This window comes from Enhydra lutris, unplaced genomic scaffold, assembly GCF_002288905.1.
Source record: "Enhydra lutris kenyoni isolate GAN:26980312 unplaced genomic scaffold, ASM228890v2 scaffoldscaffold88, whole genome shotgun sequence".
Lineage (NCBI taxonomy): Eukaryota > Metazoa > Chordata > Mammalia > Carnivora > Mustelidae > Enhydra > Enhydra lutris.
Window position 1 is genome coordinate 301,628 of NW_019154172.1, and position 22,772 is coordinate 324,399.

Here is a 22,772-nt window from a genome sequence, read left to right on the forward strand (position 1 = left end):
CACTGGACCAGATGGACATCACAGATATATTCAGAACATTTCATCCCAAAGCAACAGAATACACATTTTTCTCTAGGGCACATGGAACATTCTCCAGAATAGATCACATTCTCGGTCCTAAATCAGGTCTCAACCGTTATCAAAAGATTGGAATCATTCCCTGAATATTTTCAGACCACAACGCTCTGAAGCTAGAACTCAATCACAAGAGGAAATTTGGAAAGAACCCAAATACATGGAGACTAAACAGCATCCTTCTAAAGATTGAATGGGTCAACCAGGAAATTAAAGAAGAATTGAAAAAATTCATGGAAACAAATGATAATGAAAACACAATGGTTCAAAATCTGTGGGACACAACAAAGGCAGTCCTGAGAGGAAAATATATAGCGGTGCAAGCCTTTCTCAAGAAACAAGAAAGGTCTCAGGTACACAACCTAACCCTACACCTAAAGGAGCTGGAGAAAGAACAAGAAAGAAACCCTAAACCCAGCAGGAGAAGAGAAATCATAAAGATCAGAGCAGAAATCAATGAAATAGAAACCAAAAAAACAATAGAACAAATCAATGAAACTAGGAGCTGGTTCTTTGAAAGAATTAATAAGATCGATAAACCCCTGGCCAGACTTATCAAAAAGAAAAGAGAAAGGACCCAAATAAATAAAATCATGAATGAAAGAGGAGAGATCACAACGAACACCAAAGAAATACAGACAATTATAAGAACATACTATGAGCAACTCTACGCCAACAAATTTGACAATCTGGAAGAAATGGATGCATTCCTAGAGACAGATAAACTACCACAACTGAACCAGGAAGAAATAGAAAGCCTGAACAGACCCATAACCAGTAAGGAGATTGAAACAGTCATCAAAAATCTCCAAACAAACAAAAGCCCAGGGCCAGATGGCTTCCCGGGGAATTCTACCAAACATTTAAAGAAGAACTAATTCCTATTCTCCTGAAACTGTTCCAAAAAATAGAAATGGAAGGAAAACTTCCAAACTCATTTTATGAGGCCAGCATCACCTTGATCCCAAAACCAGACAAGGATCCCATCAAAAAAGAGAACTACAGACCAATATCCTTGATGAACACAGATGCAAAAATTCTCACCAAAATACTAGCCAATAGGATTCAACAGTACATTAAAAGGATTATTCACTACGACCAAGTGGGATTTCTTCCAGGGCTGCAAGGTTGGTTCAACATCCACAAATCAATCAATGTGATACAACACATTAATAAAAGAAAGAACAAGAACCATATGATACTCTCCATAGATGCTGAAAAAGCATTTGACAAAGTACAGCATCCCTTCCTGATCAAAACTCTTCAAAGTGTAGGGATAGAGGGCACATACCTCAATATTATCAAAGCCATCTATGAAAAACCCACCGCAAATATCATTCTCAATGGAGAAAAACTGAAAGCTTTTCCGCTAAGGTCAGGAACACGGCAGGGATGTCCGTTATCACCACTGCTATTCAACATAGTACTAGAAGTCCTAGCCTCAGCAATCAGACAACAAAAGGAAATTAAAGGCATCCAAATCAGCAAAGAAGAAGTCAAACTATCACTCTTTGCAGATGATATGATACTATATGTGGAAAACCCAAAAGACTCCACTCCAAAACTGCTAGAACTTGTACAGGAATTCAGTAAAGTGTCAGGATATAAAATCAATGCACAGAAATCAGTTGCATTTCTCTACACCAACAACAAGACAGAAGAAAGAGAAATTAAGGAGGCCATCCCATTTACAACTGCACCCAAAACTATAAGATACCTAGGAATAAACCTAACCAAAGAGGCTAAGAATCTATACTCAGAAAACTATAAAGTACTCATGAAAGAAATTGAGGAAGACACAAAGAAATGGAAAAATGTTCCATGCTCCTGGATTGGAAGAATAAATATTGTGAAAATGTCTATGCTACCTAAGGCAATCTACACATTTAATGCAATTCCTATCAAAGTACCATCCATTTTTTTCAAAGAAATGGAACAAATCATCCTAAAATTTATATGGAACCAGAAAAGACCTCTAATATACAAAGGAATATTGAAAAAGAAAGCCAAAGTTGGTGGCATCACAATTCCAGACTTCAAGCTCTATTACAAAGCTGTCATCATCAAGACAGCATGGTACTGGCACAAAAACAGACACATAGATCAATGGAACAGAATAGAGAGCCCAGAAATAGACCCTCAACTCTATGGTCAACTAATCTTCGACAAAGCAGGAAAGAATGTCCAATGGAAAAAAGACAGCCTCTTCAATAAATGGTGTTGGGAAAATTGGACAGCCACATGCAGAAAAATGAAATTGGATCATTTCCTTACACCACACACGAAAATAGACTCAAAATGGATGAAGGATCTCAATGTGAGAAAGGAATCCATCAAAATCCTTGAGGAGAACGCAGGCAGCAACCTCTTTGATCTCAGCTGCAGCAACATCTTCCTAGGAACATCACCAAAGGCAAGGGAAGCAAGGGCAAAAATGAACTATTGGGATTTTATTAAGATCAAAAGCTTTTGCACAGCAAAGGAAACAGTTAACAAAACCAAAAGACAACTGACAGAATGGGAGAAGATATTTGCAAATGACATATCAGATAAAGGGCTAGTGTCCAAAATCTATAAAGAACTTAGCAAACTCAACACCCAAAGAACAAATAATCCAATCAAGAAATAGGCAGAGGACATGAACAGACATTTCTGCAAAGAAGACATCCAGGTGGCCAACAGACACATGAAAAAGTGCTCCATATCACTCGGCATCAGGGAAATACAAATCAAAACCACAATGAGATATCACCTCACACCCGTCAGAATGGCTAAAATTAACAAGTCAGGAAATGACAGATGCTGGTGAGGATGCGGAGAAAGGGGAACCCTCCTACACTGTTGGTGGGCAGGCAAGCTGGTGCAACCACTCTGGAAAACAGCACGGAGGTTCCTCAAAATGTTTAAAATAGAACTACCCTATGACCCAGCAATTGCACTGCTGGGTATTTACCCTAAAGATACAAACGTAGTGATCCGAAGGGGCACGTGCACCCGAATGTTTATAGCAGCAATGTCTACAATAGCCAAACTATGGAAAGAACCTAGATGTCCATCAACAGACGAATGGATAAAGAAGAGGTGGTATATATACACAATGGAATACTATGCAGCCATCAAAAGAAATGAAATCTTGCCATTTGTAACGACGTGGATGGAACTAGAAGGTATCATGCTTAGCGAAATAAGTCAATTGGAGAAAGACAACTATCATATGATCTCCCTGATATGAGGGAGAGGAGATGCAACATGGTGGGTTAAGGGGGTAGGAGAAGAGTAAATGAAACAAGATGGGATTGGGAGGGAGACAAACCATAAGTGACCCTTAATCTCACAAAACAAACTGAGGGTTGATGGGGGGAGGGGGGTTGGGAGAGGGGAGGTGGGATTATGGACATTGGGGAGGGTATGTGCTCTGGTGAGTGCTGTGAAGTGTGTAAACCTGGCTATTCACAGACCTGTACCCCTAGGGATAAAAATATATTATATGTTTATAAAAAATAAAATTTAAAAATAAAATTAAAAAAAAAATTAAGAGCTCATATACTGATGCATTTTGAAAAGCCAGGTTTTCCTTGACACCAAGGCCAGAGATGAACAAAACTCTCCTATGTATATGGATTAAAAATTCTAAACACAATTATTGGTAACCTTAATCTATAAATGCATAAACACAATATGCAATAACTCAACATTTACCCCAGAAATACTACTGACTTCTGTACATTGATTTTATATCCTGCCACTTTGCTGAATCCCTGTATGATTTCTAGCAATTGTGGGATGGAGTCTTTTGGGTTTTCCACATAAAGTGTCATGTCATCTGTGAAGAGTGAGAGTTTGACTTGTTAACATTGTAAAACTTGAAAGCAATTTAATATCATCAGCACTACAATGAATAAGTATACAGTACTATAGTCACATGTAGAATACTATACATCAGTGGAAATTGATGAAAAATAGTTTTATGCTTCAAAAGTGATGACTCTCAAGAATTTAATGTTAAGTGAAATAAACATCATAGAAGATACCTCAAAGTATGAATCCATTTATATAAACATAAAAATGTGGTCAAAATTAAATATTACATGATTTAATCTTATATACCTATATCGTCAAAGTTAAGGCAATGATTTTCACAAATTCAGGATGAGGTGGAATTGGAGGTTGTGACTGGGATGAAGCACCCAATACATTTCTAAACTACTGGTAATTATCTACTTCTTAAGATATGTGTTGGATACATGTTAAGTTTTGAGGTATTCATTTTATTAATTTTAGACTATAACTATGTAATATGTACTCTGACTATATGAGATATTTAACAATCTTTAAAAAGAAAACAAAATGGATATGTATATTCAATATACATATAAATATAATGCAAGATAAAGACCTCCACAGGATTAAGGTAATCTGCTAGTAATGTAATTACCTGTCAGAACAAAAAACAATAATTTAACAGTTTTCTAAAGGAAGAAAGTAGAACCAAAAGACTTGACATTACTAAGTTACAAAAAAAAAAAAAAAAAAAGGAAAAAGAAAAGCAATAGATCAAGAGATGACCAAATGGTACAGTTAGCAGACTTTCAAACAGTTACCAAGATGGTAATGAATTGATAGGAAAAATTGTCAGAATAAGTATCAGATGTGGAATCTCAGTAGTAAAATGGACACCTTACAATAGAAACTAATGGACAATATATAAATAAAAAGTACAATATTTGAAATGAAAATTTTACTGGATCAGCTTCACAGAAGCCTGAGTTTAGCAAAAGAATCAGGGAATTTGAATAAAAGTAAATAGAAACTATTCAAACTGAAGACTCAGATCTGGCTACTTCCTGCTGGCAAAGGCGAGTCGTCATAGGGTCCTTCAGATGTGGGTAGGCGGGTATAGGGATGCAGGAGGAGATCTGAGTCGCCGCCCCTATTACACCCAAAAGTTCGGAATGTTAGGTCAGCCGGCTCCAGGAGTGCAGGAGGAACAATAGAAATGACCTCAGGGTCCTGCCATCTTCCAGCCTCCTCTCCCCCCTTTCCTTCACCCTTGACTCTTCCGCCAAAAGGATGTATGCCCAGGTCAGGGCTCCATAGGTAACCCGATACCTATGCAGGAAACAGATAAAAGACCCTTGCCAACTCCTTCCCAGTGCGACTTCCCCCACTCCCCTTTCCGGAGTTGAGGAACCTCGCCCGAGGGTGCCCACCTCCTCCCAGCGGCAACTTTCCTGGCTCCCCTTCTCCTGAGCCCTGAAACTTTGCAGGAGAGTGCCTTTAATAAATCTTGCCTTGCACCCACTTCACCTGGTGTCGTGTTTATCTCACCTATAAAACCTTACATTACTATTGTCTTTTTTTTTTTTCATTCAAACTGAGATTTTGCTGGTTCTTGGTATAAGTAATTTTTGATTGTGTGCTAAACATTTACAGCATTGTGTTAGGAGAGCCAGGATGTTACTCAAATCTTGTACTATAGCAGGTCTCTGCTAATGCTGCACCAGTGAAGTAAGTGTGTATGTAGGGGATGTTATCTCTTCACTAGGTCCAGATAGAATTTCAATCTGCCAATTTTCTTCTTCCAAGATGGTTAGCTAAAACAGGTGGATATTATCAAAAAATATTTCTGCCTTACTAGGTCACCTTTTTATCTCTTTTCTTGATCCTTTGGATAAAGAAAGCAGATTTGGGGGGAGCTATTTTTTTTGCCTGCACCTGTTGTCATTTCTAGGTTGCAGACTTTCCAGTGTCCAGTCTGAGATAAATAAGAGGCAAAAAGAAAACCTGAGAAACTTACCACAGTGTCAGTCCTTAAGTTCTGAGGACTGTAGCTACTCTGCCTTCTCTCCACCTTTTAGACTTTTAAAAAAAAATTTTTTTTAAAAACATATATTATGCTCAAGTACCTTAGTTATAGTTAGCAGCAGCAATAAGGGGAAATGAATCTATTCCATCTGACACAGAACTAAATATCCTACTTTTATTAAAAATAAAATAACAACAACAGAAATAATGCAGTGGTCAGACTACTGTGGTCTTTAAGCTGCTCCCTGTTTTGATTCTGTAAATGGAAGAGTCAGGGAGGGATAATTTGTCTTTCTATCTTCAGCAATGACTGGGTAGGGAGAGCACTTTGTTTTTTTGATGTAGCAGGTGTTTTGCTCTGAGTAAATCAATAAGTTAACATTTACCTAGAGCTAGCAGAATTAGCATATGAAACAGGGCCGGGAGAGTTCCTGACCAGGTAAATGTTCTACATCTCTTTTGAAAGCTATGCAATTAACAGAGCAACTGTAGTTTCTTCCTTGTTAATAGGTATACTTCCTGTATTTCCCCATGACCTCTCTGGTACTGGCGTTTATTGCATACACTTATGCTGTATATTCCTAAATTGGGTGAACCTCCTTTAAGAGAGCAGGAAACAGCTCCTTTACATCTTCTCTTCCTTACAGATGCCTCCTGAACATTGTTACACACTATAGAGGGTCACAAATATCTGATGCAATTATTCATCCTCCTGTGAGTCTGGGTAGCATAAGCTAGTCCTTCTTATGTACAACCACCCTGCTTTCAGACCTTGAAGAGTGTGACATGGACTACGAGAGATAGCATCTCCCCAGGGCAGATTTGTCTTTAAAAAACACTGAGCTCAAGAAGAAAACCCACAGGGACTACCCAACCCACCAGGAGCTGTTTATTGAAATCTCTTCCCAGGATCTTTGTGTCTGGGGCTCAGCTCACCATCTTCAGGCATAAACCAGAGAGTTCACATCTTTGTTTATTGGTTGCCAGCCATTCCTCCATGATTTTCGTCTCTCCACCCACCTTTCCCCCAATAAATACATTTGTTGAATGAATGTAGATATGAATGAGTGAATGGAGGAAAGATGAATGAAATAAAATGAATGAACTTGGAAGCTACAAAGGTGCCTGAAAACGCAGAAATTCTCATGAATTTCAAATTTATTGACTGAGGATGTACCGGGGCTGGGAGATCGTTGTACAGAAACCAAAGAGGAAAAACTGCAGAACAAGATGCAGCCCCAGAGCTCAGTGGCTCGGGTGTTGACACCTGAAGGATTTGGGAACATCAGGGCAGTATCATGAGACCGCTAAGCCCATTGGCGCTCACGGAGAATACTTCCATCTCTTTCTTCTCCGCGGCGTCTAACGGACCTTATTTGCTTGGCCAGGTAGGCGCCTGCTTCTGCTGGGTCTGGTGGCAGATCGGGACGCCCTTGCCACCCCCGGAGGAACCGCAGCCCCCGGAAGAGCCACCGCCGCAGCCGGAGCCGCCGCCGCCCCCACCACTGGAGAAGCAGCCACCGCCGCCGCCGCCGCAGCTGGAGAAGCAGCCACCGCCGCCCCCAGAGGAGGCGCCGCCGCAGCTGCCTCCGGAGGATCCCCCTCCGTAGCTCTGCTGAGGCATGCACGAGGCCTGGGTGGTCTGCTGAGAGAAGTAGCCGGAGCCGCCGCCGGAAGAGCCGCCGCCACAGCCGGAGCCGCCGCCGCCGCAGCCCGAGCCGCCGCCGCCCCCGGAGGAGCCGCCGCCGCAGCCGGAACTGCCGCCGCCCCCGCAGCCGCCGCTGGAGACGCTTCCGTAGCTCTGGCACTGGACCTCTTGGCCCGAGCCGCCGCCGCCGCCGCCGCCGCCGCCTCCGGAGTAGCAGCCACTGCTGCAGTCGGAGGAGCCGCCGCCGCCGCCGCCGCCGCAGCTGGAGAAGCAGCCACCGCCGCCCCCAGAGGAGCTGACCAGGTAAATGTTCTACATCTCTTTTGAAGCTATGCAATTAACAGAGCAACTGTAGTTTCTTCCTTGTTAATAGGTATACTTCCTGTATTTCCCCATGACCTCTCTGGTACTGGCGTTTATTGCATACACTTATGCTGTATATTCCTAAATTGGGTGAACCTCCTTTAAGAGAGCAGGAAACAGCTCCTTTACATCTTCTCTTCCTTACAGATGCCTCCTGAACATTGTTACACACTATAGAGGGTCACAAATATCTGATGCAATTATTCATCCTCCTGTGAGTCTGGGTAGCATAAGCTAGTCCTTCTTATGTACAACCACCCTGCTTTCAGACCTTGAAGAGTGTGACATGGACTACGAGAGATAGCATCTCCCCAGGGCAGATTTGTCTTTAAAAAACACTGAGCTCAAGAAGAAAACCCACAGGGACTACCCAACCCACCAGGAGCTGTTTATTGAAATCTCTTCCCAGGATCTTTGTGTCTGGGGCTCAGCTCACCATCTTCAGGCATAAACCAGAGAGTTCACATCTTTGTTTATTGGTTGCCAGCCATTCCTCCATGATTTTCGTCTCTCCACCCACCTTTCCCCCAATAAATACATTTGTTGAATGAATGTAGATATGAATGAGTGAATGGAGGAAAGATGAATGAAATAAAATGAATGAACTTGGAAGCTACAAAGGTGCCTGAAAACGCAGAAATTCTCATGAATTTCAAATTTATTGACTGAGGATGTACCGGGGCTGGGAGATCGTTGTACAGAAACCAAAGAGGAAAAACTGCAGAACAAGATGCAGCCCCAGAGCTCAGTGGCTCGGGTGTTGACACCTGAAGGATTTGGGAACATCAGGGCAGTATCATGAGACCGCTAAGCCCATTGGCGCTCACGGAGAATACTTCCATCTCTTTCTTCTCCGCGGCGTCTAACGGACCTTATTTGCTTGGCCAGGTAGGCGCCTGCTTCTGCTGGGTCTGGTGGCAGATCGGGACGCCCTTGCCACCCCCGGAGGAACCGCAGCCCCCGGAAGAGCCACCGCCGCAGCCGGAGCCGCCGCCGCCCCCACCACTGGAGAAGCAGCCACCGCCGCCGCCGCCGCAGCTGGAGAAGCAGCCACCGCCGCCCCCAGAGGAGGCGCCGCCGCAGCTGCCTCCGGAGGATCCCCCTCCGTAGCTCTGCTGAGGCATGCACGAGGCCTGGGTGGTCTGCTGAGAGAAGTAGCCGGAGCCGCCGCCGGAAGAGCCGCCGCCACAGCCGGAGCCGCCGCCGCCGCAGCCCGAGCCGCCGCCGCCCCCGGAGGAGCCGCCGCCGCAGCCGGAACTGCCGCCGCCCCCGCAGCCGCCGCTGGAGACGCTTCCGTAGCTCTGGCACTGGACCTCTTGGCCCGAGCCGCCGCCGCCGCCGCCGCCGCCGCCTCCGGAGTAGCAGCCACTGCTGCAGTCGGAGGAGCCGCCGCCGCCGCCGCCGCCGCAGCTGGAGAAGCAGCCACCGCCGCCCCCAGAGGAGCCCACCCCCGCAGCCCGAGCCGCCACCTCCGGAGTTGGAGAAGCAGCCACTGCCACCCCCGGAGGAGCCACTACCCCCCGAGTACTTGACACTCCCACCAGAACCTCCTCCGCAGCCTCTGGAGCCGCCGCCCCCGCCGCCGCCGCCACCAGAGTAGCCGCCGCCGCCACCAGAGTAGCCTCCGCAGCCAGAGCTACTGCTGCCGCCGGAGTACTTGACGCTCCCGCCGGAGCCGCCACCGCCGCCGCAACCGCCGGAGCCGCCGCCGCCGCCGACGCCGCAACCGCCGGAGCCGCCGCCGCCGCCGCCGCCGCAACCGCCGGAGCCGCCGCAGCCGCCGAAGCCAACACTGCTGCCGCAGTCGGAGCCGCCGCCGCCGCTAGGGAAGCCACAGCCGCCGCCACCTCCGCCGCCTCCGCCGCCTGAGGTCTTCCCGCAGCCGACTGGGGGTAGAGGGGTGGGCTGCTTTTTCTGGTGAGACATCTTGTCTAAGGAGGAATGGAACCCTGGAAGGAGAGCAGAGAGCATCACTGGACCAGCCGTAAGAGGATGCTGCGGAGGAGGCAGCTGCATACATTCATGCAGAGCTGGAAACGCCCATCAACCTCAGAGCAACACTGTCTGGGCCTGGCTTGAAGCCCTCTGTTGAGATCTGGGAGAGCTCTCAGATGGGACTCTTAGGATTAGTGCTTTCGGAAGAGTTGTACTCCCCCTCAGAAAGTCTTTACCAAGCTTTAAATAGGCCAGTAGTGTTGCCCATTTCTCTCTCCCAGCTTGGCCTCTGGCGTCTGCTGTGTGATTTGGCAGCAAATGACCCACACTCCCTCATCCGTCCTCGACTTCTATAAAATGAGAGGGTTAGACAACTTCATCTTTCAGGTCTCCGTTCCCAACACGGATTCTCTGAATGCAAATAGAAATTAGCACAAACCTCCACCTAAGGTAGGGGATTTTATGCATCCCTGGCACAACAGAGTGGGAGGTTTGTCTGAATGTCAGAGGTTTTTGCTCCCCACCCGGCATGCTCTTAGTTCAGGGATGCCATGGTGGGTGGCTCATTCAACTAAGTGTCAGACTCTTGATTTCGGCTCAAGTCATGATCTCAGGGTTAGATTTAGCCCAGAGGCAGGCTCCTCCTTCAGCAGTGAGTCTGCTTAAGATTCTCTTTCTCTCTCTGCCCCTCCCCCCCTAAAATAAATAAATCTTTAAGGGGGAAAAAAAAAAGCGCTCTTATTTCAAATTCTTGGTCTGAGCCTAGGCATGATACCAGGGCTAGTTATCAGAAAAGGCTACCCCCTCCCACCCCGGTCCTGTCTGGACATAGGGGAAAAGACCCAGTGGTCCTTTGGACCAGCATCTCTGACCAGAAGATGTAGGCTTTGTTTACATCCAAGCTTGGTTGAGGCGACCATTACTAGTAGGAAGTTGTGTCCCAGTATCTCATACCATTTCTCTTTCAGAACATCTCTGAAAAACTGGTACCAGGTTCCTATGGCTCCCCAAATCTCCCCCATCTGCAGCATTCTCTGAATTACTCTCCCAGTTCTCCCTTACTCTTTGGAAGTAAGACTCAGCCTCTCCTCCTGGCAGGTGCAAGAGGTCCATCCTGCCCATTCACAAGGGTAGTCTGCAGAATGTCCATGTGTGCCCATCACTGCCTGGCCCTACTGGGATGTCAGAGAGACAGAACGTAGTCTTGCCTTTGTGGAATTCCCATTCTGGCCAGAAAACCAGAGATACCATCCGTAGAGCAGCAGCTCAGCCCCCAACTTCCAACCTGAATTACCTCTAAACATGAATGCAGTTGGAAAGACAGAGATCCTGTAGTTTCCAAAGAGAAGAGAGGCCTTACAGGTCTGTGCCCTGGTCCACCTAGCCTGAGCAGGGCTGGGGAAGATTAGCTGGAAAGATGAGAGCCAGGAGAACTCACACTTACCTGAAGCACCAGGGGCTGAGTGAGGAGAGAAGATGCTGGCTTATGTGAGGAGCTCTGGAGCTTCCAAGGTTTTATACAACACTTGAGCCCTGACTCATCTATTAATCTGGGTCTACCTCTCATATTTGGACTCAGTTATGTGACCTATGGCTGCCGCCCCACCTGTCTGTTGATTACAGGCACAGGGTGGCCCATTCATGAAGATTTTTGCATACTCTAGATGGGCAGCCTAGTGTGCATCTCTGATGCAACTATGTAGCAGCAGGGATGGCTAGCCAAAGTGGATGGCAGACATTGTTTCCAAAACCTGTGGCAAAGGGCACATGCCATGAGACCTAGGTCTCTGACTCTTGAGGTGGCCCAAGAGAGTCACACTGGAGATCTCAGTCCTTAGTCCAAGAAGTGGGAACTAGTCTTTGGCTTTTGATCCCATTGCTTGGAACCCTTGGAACTTTAGAGAGAACCCATCCCTCTTTTGCCTAAAGTTTCTCCCCCAGGGTTTCATGTGTGGTTCACTAAAGTGTTCTTGTCTTGAAACTAGCTTGAAAGAATGTATGAGTCCCCTATACCCAGTTCTGGGCTTCACACCATGGACAGGGCTGTAACTAATGGGACATGAATATCTACTTTGATTTATTCCTGGAGATTTATTCGTCTGAAAAAAGTGATTATTGATACTTTGCATGCAAAGGAACAAGCTAAAGAGCTCTATCATGTGGTCCTTCCTACCATGGCCCTTTGGCCCTGGCATCCTGCGGTCTTGTGTGGCAAAAGTGACCTCATCCTAGGAGGCAGCTGTGAAATAGAAAGGACTTGAATTTAGGTGTCCAGATTAGGGTGCTCCATATGCTACTTGCCAGCTGTGTCACCTTGGACAAAGTCACAGCCCCTTACCTGGTGCCTAACATAGGAAGCACTCAATAAGTATTTGTCGATTATTGAATGAGTAGGCTTCTGATGACCAGTTACCTTGTCTATCAAATAGGAGTAGTAGGGCTCCTGGGTGGCTCAGTGGGTTAAGTCTCTGTCTTCGGCTCGGGTCATGGTCTCAGGGTCCTGGGATTTAGTCCTGCATTGGAATCTCTGCTCAGTGGGGAGCCTGCTTCCCCCTCTCTCTGTGCCTGCCTCTCTGCCTACTTGTGGTCTCTGTCTGTCAAATAAATAAATAAAATCTTTAAAAAACACAAATAGGAATAGTAATGTTTGTTTCATAGGCTCGGGAAGAGGGAATAGTTACAATAAACTGTAGGTGATTATGTTCTTTTTATTTTCTCCTATTACAGCACAGTCTTACCTCCAACTTGGTCTGCCTTTGGACAGAAAGACCAGAAAGTCTTAAGTCTATGGATAGCTAGAGGCAAGTTCTTCAGTAAGAAAATACTCAAAGATTTTCCATTGACCCTGGATGAGTAGTATCACTTCTATGTATGAAGAGCATGCCCCCCTTCTTTCATCATCAGAACCCAATTGCTATTGTTTAAGAAATGTCAGTTGAACTTTGTTCCACCCACCTATGTTTTGAAATGACAGTGCCAATAATAAATTGACTATTAATTATGGTGGCTTAATGATCAAGTGATCCTGTTTAGACTGTGGTCTTCAGAAACTTGTGGTGCTTGTTCTAGTTTGGATGGCATGAACCCAGGTAAACCCACATGCTCCCTTCCTAAGAGAATAGCCAAAAGGGAAAAACCAGGATCTGTTGAAGAAAGCAGGTTTCTCAGCTTGAAGGTGAGGTGTCAGGGAGATTTTGAAGGAAACAAGCTCCAACTAGATTGCCACAGGTATAACAAAGAATGGTTTTATTTAGTTGGGCAGCACTAGAGAAGGGGAGAAAGTGTAGACCATGTGGAGTTCCAGCACTGATCTGTGGACCTGTGTTGATCTATTACTGTGTGTTCTCTAGTCTGGAGGTAAATGTAAGTAAAAGGATGTCAGCAGTGCATCCTTGAGAAGGAAAGTTCTTTTATTTTGAAATCATGGCCTTCCTACTTTTGGGTGTGTTAAAAATATCATTTCTTTTAAAAGTGACGGATGCTCCAGGAGGTTGTAGTTGTTTCTTTTAAGTCCTCACTTGACCAAAAATAAATAAATAAATAAATAAAAATAGAACAGTTACCATATTGTTTTGCAGGAGGTGTTACTACTCTGAAATTCTGATGTTTGGGAACCTCAAGTGCAGGTGACCCATTGCCCGTGTCAGTTTGGAGGGTCCATGTTCTTAAAAGAAATATACGATATTTTCTTGCTTTCTATGATTTAAGATGCTAGGAATTTATTCATTAATCTAGCCAACAACAGTGTACTAGGTACTACAGTGAACATTAATAAAGAGTCAGAAGCCTTGTCAAAAATTATGCACAGATCACCTTGGTGGATTTGGAAGAGGGATACTCCATGACTGCCCCTGCCACCCTAGATGGCATTTAATAAGGAAACCCTTTTAACGAGCTCATCTACTTTGTTAGTATGTAGAAAAGGTCAATGCAACATGGTATTGGCAACAATGCTAGATCTTGTGGCTCTAAGTTAACCTTGTCTGAGGTGTGAATACATGAACCTCATTCTCCATTTTCTCTCTCTAGACCAGATGTAGTAATATTCTGTGTGGACACCAACTGATGATTGTATTTCAGCAAATCCATGAGGAAATGATGGGACTTTATAGAATTATTATACTTGAGTATTTGGTTTTATAAAATTTTACATGTCATATTTTTAAGATTTATAACCTTAAGCACTTAGTGCTGAATATATGCTTACTAGCACGCTTGAGTTCTGCAGCCTTGCATTAGATCTTGGTTCCTGCCTATACCTGTATTCTTAGAGGAAATGGATTGTAAAACAAACACAGCAGTATCTAGTGTGGTGCTAGTTGTTAATAGCTGCTCAGTAAATCCTAGTGGAAATGAAAGAAATTCTTAATGCCTATTGACTAATAGCCCCAGTGCAAGGAGGGACATGGTCCCTGTCCCAAGCAATCCTCAGTCTGAGGGGAGATCACAGCTCTTGAGTTTGAAGAGCCCCAATCTGACAGAAGCCTGATCATCACAGTCTTTGAGCATCTAAAGCTACACACATGCATTTTCTTGACTGAGAGCTAACAAACTACCTAACTGAGGGTTAAAGGGCAACAGGTGGTTTGTAAAGAATAAAATGGACACAGGCAAGGGCTCAGGAGCACTGGTAGGGCAGGCATAAAGCTTGGAAGCCCTTAACATTGTCCACATTCAATATGAAAGTTTCCTCTTTAAGTCCTGGCCAGGAAGTGCCTCAAAGCCTCAGGCACCACCACCCACACCAGGCTACAGTTTGGTCCTCTGTCCAGCCCTCCAGGGTTAACAGTTGGGAGAGGTGGTTGTCTTTGTTAGAAGTCTGGGAGGACACCTCTGTAATGGTTCACATCTGCTAGAATTACTTCTTCAGGAAGCTTCCCCAGCTTCATCCACCCATGTGTTCCATCTTCTTTGACACTTTCCCTTTCCAAGTTCTTAAGGAACAACTGTACAAGTTACAGCCTGCTAAGGACACAACCAGGAGCCTTGTTTCCTTTTTCAAATTATAACTGTTCCTGACAGCCAGGCCCCTATTAGTTCTTTATTCTACACCCTAAGATTTAAAGAGAGTTCATAGCATCCTGGGGGTTTATCTGGACATGGTGACTCTTGAATGACTCTTTTGGGTGCTCCTGGAGTTCATCCTTGCAAAAGAAGGAGGCTCACAACTGAGTTCTAGCACTCCTGAATAACTTACAGATGCATGCAAGATGTGCCCAGGGAGCCCAGTGTGCCCAGGGAGCTCACTGGCTTGGCTCAGACACTTTCTGTGTGGACAGACTCTGGTGTTTATGGACTGCTGCAGCATGTGTTTTGTCCATTCCTCACAAGGCTCTTGAGTGGGACACCTGGGTGGCTCAGTTGGTTAAGTGTCTGTATTCAGCTCAGGTCATGATCCTGAGGTCCTGGGTTCAAGCCCCACATCAGGCTCCCTGCAGGCTCCCCTTCTTCCCCACTATGCTATCTCTCACTATCTCTCTCTCTGTCTTTCAAATAAATAAATAAATAAATAAATAAATAAATAAATAAATAAAATCTTTAAACAACAACAGCAAAAACAAGGGTCCTGTGTGCTCAATGGTATCTTCATTTCCCAGATAAGGAAGCAACCAGTGGAGGCTAATGGAATTGCTCAAATTTTCACAACCTTTAAGCGGCAAAGCCAGGATTCAGTCCTTTGGATTCCAAATCTTTCATTCTTTCCAAGTATTACATTCCTCTTCTTTTTGAATCAATACAAGCAGAATGAGGGGATGACATTCCAGTCAGGCTCAGGTTCACACCCTCTTGGTGCCAGAGAACAGAGCTTGCTCTCGTGGACGTTCCCAGCTGCTCAAGGACAGTTCTTTTTATTGGGGGACTGCAGGAGCCGAGGGGACATGTAGAGGTCATCTGGCTCTTACCATTGGTGAGGGTAGATGAAGAACCCAAGGCCCAGAGAGGCTAAACCACTTCCTAAAGCCATATAACAAGGCTGATACTAGACCCTGAGTCTCTGTCCTCCCCACTCAGGGCTTTGCCTACTGTAAACTCAGGCTGAAGCTTTGTTCTTTCGCCTGACAACATCTCCACGTGTTGGCAGTGAGACCAGGAGTAGTTAAAATGACAGTAAAATTATCTCATAGTTGAACAAACATGTTCAAAGAAGCTCCTGAGCCTGGGTGCTATAGGCTCTGGGCCTGGAAGTATATTGCTGGTATGGAGGCCTTCCACAGCTAGGCAGCTGCTCTGCAGCCTGAGCTAACACAGAAATTTTATAGGCAGGGAGGAGCAGTGAACAGCTTTTGTGGGCCCCTAGTCCTGCTTGGGAGATAGGCAGTGTCAGGGGAAGCCTTTTAAGACTTTTGTGGGTGGTGGTAATTGGTGTTTCCAGAATGTTGGCCCAGCCCATCCACTGATAATCCCTAAGAATCCACTGGTTTTCCACTGATATCTGCAAGTGGATAATCCATGTTGCTTTAACTGACTCTCAACTCAAATGGAATCTGGAAATCAATAGGATATGAAGGAAAAAGTACAAACATTTCAGACCCATGGTCCTCTAGGCTTTGTTCTAAAGTTTCAACCCAAATTTTTTGGGGGGGGCATGCTGCTTTAGATGATCATCTCCAATATACTTCTCTTTTATTAGGGTCATTGAAAACCGAAACAAGTTAAGTGCCCTTTCCACTTTGGTCTCAAATTTCAATACTTAACAAGCTTCTCTCAGGAACTCCCTGGGGCTACAGCAGGCTTTGGGTGTGGCCTTTCTGACTCATAGGCTGTTAATGGGGTTTGCTACTGAAGACCAGAATTTAGGTCCAGTCTCTGTCTTGAACAGTAAAGCTTGTTTGTCAGATTTGTTGATTATCCTTAATTTTTGCTCATTCTTCAAACTATCCTACTCATTTCAATAGCTGAACTTGTTGAAATTGGGTGGATTTATGGCAAACCTTCTTACTGCTTAGGAAAGTGGGAATGGTCGTGATTTGGTAAGTGGCTCTCTACTGAATTCTTTACTGGTTCCCTTGATGTGCTTGGAGTATTCCAAGACTACAGAATCATCATTCACATCTGGTGTGGATTCCTAGGGCCTTCCCTTCCAGGCTAGGACCATCATCCAGACAAAAATCAGATCCTCCTAAATTTTCATATCTCCATCTAACTCAGAGTATTTGATAAATACTTGTTCATCAGCCAAGGAGATGATGAGAATTTAGTCTCATATCCCAGGGTAAATGCAATCTGATTTAGTTTTCCATAGAAAGTACCTTAAATAAAGTAGACATGGCAAACAGCTTTCCCTTGCCATCCCCCATCTTTCATCCAAGGTGCCTGATTCCCCCCATCATTTCCTGATTCTTATTTTTCAGAATATCCCTTGGGTATTACCTTCTTAGAGCTCTCTGGAGGGGGTTGAAGCAGGACTAGGGGCACTTCTGAGGTTTGCCAGTCTGGTCTGTTTTGAGGGGTAGGGAGTAGAATCTTTCCTTTTCTGAGGTTTTGGGGTCTTGGGAGTTCTGTGATCTAAAGCTTAGGTAAGGCATTATCCTCCCCCAACCTCAATTTCTCTATCTGTAAAGCCAATCTGACTTCTGACTGGTTTCCTTTTGGCCCCTCCTTCCCAGGGCACCTCTTTCCCAGGGCCCCCCACTGGACAGAGAGGAGGGAGAAATGAGGGTCGGAGGCATTGACAGGAAAGAAACTTAGGTGGGATGACAAGAGTCAATAGTCCCTGGGAAAAAAGCCTAGAAGCTCTCCGACCTCCCTGCGTGCTAGCTTTGGGTTCCAGTGAAAGGCATTTGGGGAATTTTTCTTCAACAAGAGCATTTCCCCCGACCTGAGCTTGCTGTGGAGGAGGAGGGAGGGATTTAGCAGGAGGGCTGGGTGAGGAAAGTTGGCCTATGCTATGAGTAACCTTTGCAGAGTTGCCCAGGGTGGATGTAATTGCAGGGGATTAAGAAAGGCATGTGGACAGGCCAGAGTTGCCTTAGATCCTTCTGTGATTAACATGTATCACTTTGGGTCTCAGAGCAAGGATTACTTTGGCTCCTGAATGTTCATGCAGTGAATCCCCTGGTGGTGGAAACTGGTCCCTTACCCTCTAATAAGTCATTTTGCTATAAAATGCAATGAAAAACAAAACAAACAAAACCCAATTAACTTTGCCATGAATAACTCGAAAAGCAAAGCAGAGGGTCACCAGGGTGGCTCAGTCAGTTAAGCATCTGGCTTTGCTCACATCATGGTCTCAGGGTCCTGGGAGCAAGCCCCCTCATCAGGCTCCATGGTCAGTGTAGAGCCCGGTTCTCCCTCTCCCCCACTCCAGCTCATGCTCTCTCTTGCTATTCCTCAAATAAATAGGTAAAATCTTTTTTATTTTTATTTTTTTAAAGATTTTATTTATTTATTTGACAGAGAGATCACAAGTAGGCAGAGAGGCAGGCAGAGAGAGGGGGGGGGGGAGCAGGCTCCCCGCTGAACAGAGAGCCTGATTCAGGGCTCGATACCAGGACCCTGAGATCATGACCTGAGCTGAAGGCAGAGGCTCAACCCACTGAGCCACTCAGGTGCCCCAGGTAGGTAAAATCTTTTTTAAAAAAGAGAAGAAAAGCAGAGAAAAAAAATTATGGATAATTCCAGTATTTTAAGTACAACTAGTTGTTTAAGTTTTGTTGAGTATTTTTATCTCAATCTTTTTTTCCCTTTCCTTATACTTTCTTTTCCTGTAAAGTTTCTATTTTGGGTGCTAATTTTCCATGCGACATTTTTATCATGCACATATTCCCATGTCCCTCCACAGTCTCTTTAACCATTAGATTTAGTGGCTGTGCTCCTTTGCCTACTCCTAATCTTCCAGCTGCCCTGTACCCTCTGTACCCTTGAGAACTCATTATTGAAATTTGTTGGGTCTTGATTGTCTCCCTGATAGATAGTTGGCAGGGACTTTATCTTCCTTTATATTCACGGAGTGGCTATATAGTAAGTGAGGAGAAATGTTAGTTGCATGAGGACCACCCACCAACTCTTTAAACTTCTTATCTCCCCTCTCTTTGTGTAGAGCCTAGTGCCTCAATTCCTTTTAACTCCCACTTCATAGAATCATTTTTTTCCCTCAAATATTGTTTTCATTTTGTCTCCAACTTCTCCTCTCAGGGCCAGGATAGCCTTGGAAATATGAAAAACAATTTAATTCCAGTTAGTTAACATACAGTGTAATAGTTTCAGGTATATATAGTAATTCAACACTTTCATGCAACACCCAGTGCTCATCAAAAAGCACTGCTTTCTTTTTTTTTTTTTAATTATTCACTTTATTTATTAACATATAATGTATTGTTTGTTTCAGGGGTACAGGTCTATGAATCATCAGTGTTACACAATTCACAGCGCTCACCATAGTACATACCCTCCCCAGTGTCCATCACCCAGCCACCTCCCGCCTGATACATCCCTCCCACCCCACTCCATTCCAGCACATCTTAATCCCTATCACCTATTTCACCCATCCCCCACCAAACTCCCCTCTGATAACCATCAGTTTGTTCTCTATCCTTAAGCTTCTGTTTCTTGGCTTACCTCTCTCCCTTTTTTTTTTTCTTTGCTCATTTGTTTTGTTTCCTAAATTCCACCCATGAATGAAATCATGTGGTATTTGTCTTTCTCTGACTGACTTATTTCACTTAGCATTTTACTCTTTATAGCCATCTGTGTGTTGCAAACCTTTTAGTGTGTTGCGGGGTGGGGGGGCAGTAGGGGGACAGGGCAGAGGAGTCAGCAGTTTAGTAGGGTGTTTGGAAAACAAATCATTTAGGATGCTTGAATTCAATGGTAGCCAAGCACCTGAGGGACAAGGGAATGTAGAGAAAAGAAGCCAGTGGATAAGCCTTCTAGGAAGTGGGGTTTTGAGTTAGGATTGGAAAATAGTGAAAACTGTAGATAGGTTTCTCCAGCTTTGGGCTTTGGCTCTAATGTTACCTTCATGTGGATGTGAATGGGTGTGCATGTGTGATGTATGTACACCATGAGTGATGTGTAGGTGTCCATGTGTGATGCATGTACACATATCTGCATGTACATGTTATATGCTTATACATGTTTCTCTGTATATGATGTGTGTAGACATGTGTGATATGTGCACATGTCAACGTGTCCATGTGGTGTGTATACAAATGTCCACATGTACATGTCATGTGTGCATACATCAGTGTGTGTGTGTGTGTGTGTGTGTGTGTGTGTGTGTGTGATGTGGGTATACATGTCTGTGTATATGTGTGTCTGTCTCCTTTCCGCAAACTTCTGTATTGCTCCTCACGTCAGACTCTTCCTCACAGAACCTGTTCTCTCTCTCCTGGGAATCCTGGCCCTGGAATTGCTGTCAGACAGCCTCAGTCTCCTCAGAGACTGACTCACATCATTTTCCATGATTTGTGTCTCTAACCATGGCAGTAGATTTGCCCCACATCAGGACAAAGCCCAGATTTTTTAGTCCAAAGGAGCTTTTGTGGTTCAGTACTCCCCACATCTGACTGTTTTCCTATAGAAGCATTTTGCTCCAGGGGCACCTGGGTGGCTCAGTGGGTTAAAGCCTCTGCCTTCGGCTCGGGTCATGATCCCAGGGTCCTGGGATCAAGCCCCACATCGGGCTCTCTGCTGGGCAGGGAGCCTGCTTCCCCCTCTCTCACTGCCGGCCTCTCTGCCTACTTGTGCTCTCTGCCTGTCAAATAAATAATAAAAAATAAAATCTTAAAAAAAAAAAAAAAGAAGCATTTTTCTCCAGACAAACTCAGTGATCCTCTCTCCCACTGAGTTGGTTGTGTTTAATGGCTTTGTATATTCTCCTTTTTTTTTTTTTTTCCTGAATCTGTTCATGCCCTATTTCCTTGGTTTGTTTAACTCTATTTTCCTTTTAATATTCTATCAGACATCATCCCTCCAGGAAACCTTGCTCAACACCCCTCTGATTGAGAGAGCACCTTATCTGCAGCATGGTAATCCTGCCCCCTCCGCCAGACTGGGAGCTCCTTGCAGGAGTTGGGTCTTGTTCACTGTCCCACATCTCAAGCATCAGCACATGCCTGGCATAGCCTGTTGTAGATGCTGGTAGAATGGAGGAATGAATGATGTACTCTCCATCTGCCCACGTCTGGAATTGTCAGTGGCCTGGATATTGTGTTTTAGCCTGGGTGGGGAACATATTTAGTCTCTGTGCTATTTTCACTTCCCTGACAAGATTGTTTGCTCCTGGAGGACAAAGATGGCATTTGCAGCTCTTAGTAAACCTGGAGCCTATGGACTAACAGGCACTGAGTGTTTATTGAAAGGAAAGAAAAAAGGAAAGAATGAAATGGAGAACAGAGGGAAGAAGAAAGAAAGAAAGAAAAGGAGGGTAGGAAGGGCACGAGAATTGTTGCAGGTTTTGTAACACTACTAGTTTGAGTCTGGCCAAAATACTGACTTTCTTTCCCTTCCCAAATTTGGGTTATCTGATCTCATTCTGGCAACTGCATGAAGTTATAAGACCCATTTGGCCCCCAAAGAAGGAGATAGTCAGACATTACATCATTTTAGAAGTTTTATGAAGGTTTTTAGAAGGTTTCTGAATTATTGCTGTGATTTCATTTCAATATGATCAATATTAATATCTAATTAAATTATCCTTTGGTGTTTAATTGCTCTCCATGATTAATTAAGACATTTTATTCCTCATAATCCCTGCTGGATCCTATATGGGTTACAGAGGAGTTACATAAAATAAGGTGTGCTTTCCTCTAATGAATCACAAACATTCCTTGTTGTAATAATGTACTACTTTTCTCCCCACACTTACAAAACTACTGATGTTTGTGCTAGGCCATGTATTTGATGCCTGAGTTAGTGCCTTAAATAGTCTTGGAATCTGGGACAAGTCACATGACTTTACCTTAAAGTGTTACCTTAAAGTAAGGTTCAGAATAATATCAACCTCACAATTATTGGGTAATATATGAGAGAACCAAATTTCAACACTGGACCATGGTTTGAATATTTTTAATTGAAGAGAGGAGATTAGGAAATAGAATCTGGAAATATAATCACTTATTTGAGCATTTGAGAATGAAGAGAAAAAGAGATTCCACTACATCTCTCCCTTCAAAAAAAAATGAAAATGGCTTGTTTATGTTTGAGATTGTGGATGAGGGTAGAAAATATTTATTAGACATATATAAATATGTAACTGGATGATAAAACTTTGCAAAAAGAATGAATAAAATATTAAAATGTTACTTTTGGGACATCTGGCTGGCTCAGTGGATAGAGCATGGACTCTTGATCTCAGGGTTGTGAGTTTGAGTCCCATGATGGGAATACAGATTACTTTTAAAAGAAAAAAGAAACAAGCACCTGGCAGCCCCCAGCTGGCTCAGTGGGTAAAATATGTGACTTTTGATCTCGGAGTTGCAAGTTTGAACCGCACATCAGGAGTAGAGTTTACTTAAAAAAAAAAAAAAAAGTTACTTTTGACCTTCAAAAGATCTTAATCGTTTTAATATTTTCCTGTATTTGCTAATTTGGATAAATTGTCAAAGTAAATCTTTCCTTTAACCATCTCTTCCTGACATGAATAGAATACAAAGGCTATATTTTTATAAATTTTGAAATCTTTTTAGAAATATTTATCTATATTTTTCAACTATGTTTAATATGTATTAGAACAAGCACTTCAGATTTATGATTTTTATGGATATTATTGCTTAGGATAAGATAAAAGAAGGTAATATTGTGGTAATATACCTTTTGAAATAAATTTGGCAAAGTAAAAATAGTGGATTTAGAGAAAAGTATTAATGCAAGGATTAATATAGTATTAATAATACATGGATATGGGAAAAACTGTGAAGGAGGAACATGAATTACTGAGGTTTTGGAAGCCCTAGATTACAATATAGGCCCTGCTATTTTCCTTTGGAGGGTTCCAAACATCTTC

General features: G+C 43.9%; 2 protein-coding genes across 2 annotated transcripts; both read right to left on the bottom strand.

Moving 5' to 3' along the window:
• Positions 1-7,252: 7,252 nt before the first annotated feature.
• Positions 7,253-8,390, bottom strand: LOC111161981 (loricrin-like). The gene is made up of 2 exons (XM_022526111.1): positions 8,328-8,390; positions 7,253-7,840 (listed from the first exon to the last, which is right to left on the bottom strand). Exons 1-2 carry the CDS (start codon positions 8,388-8,390, stop codon positions 7,253-7,255), a joined length of 651 nt encoding a protein of 216 aa, XP_022381819.1.
• A 373-nt stretch (positions 8,391-8,763) lies between these two features.
• Positions 8,764-9,817, bottom strand: LOC111162094 (loricrin-like). The gene is given in 2 exon segments (XM_022526294.1): positions 8,764-9,343; positions 9,345-9,817. Coding segments are annotated over 2 exon segments (1,053 nt in total).
• Positions 9,818-22,772: the final 12,955 nt, after the last annotated feature.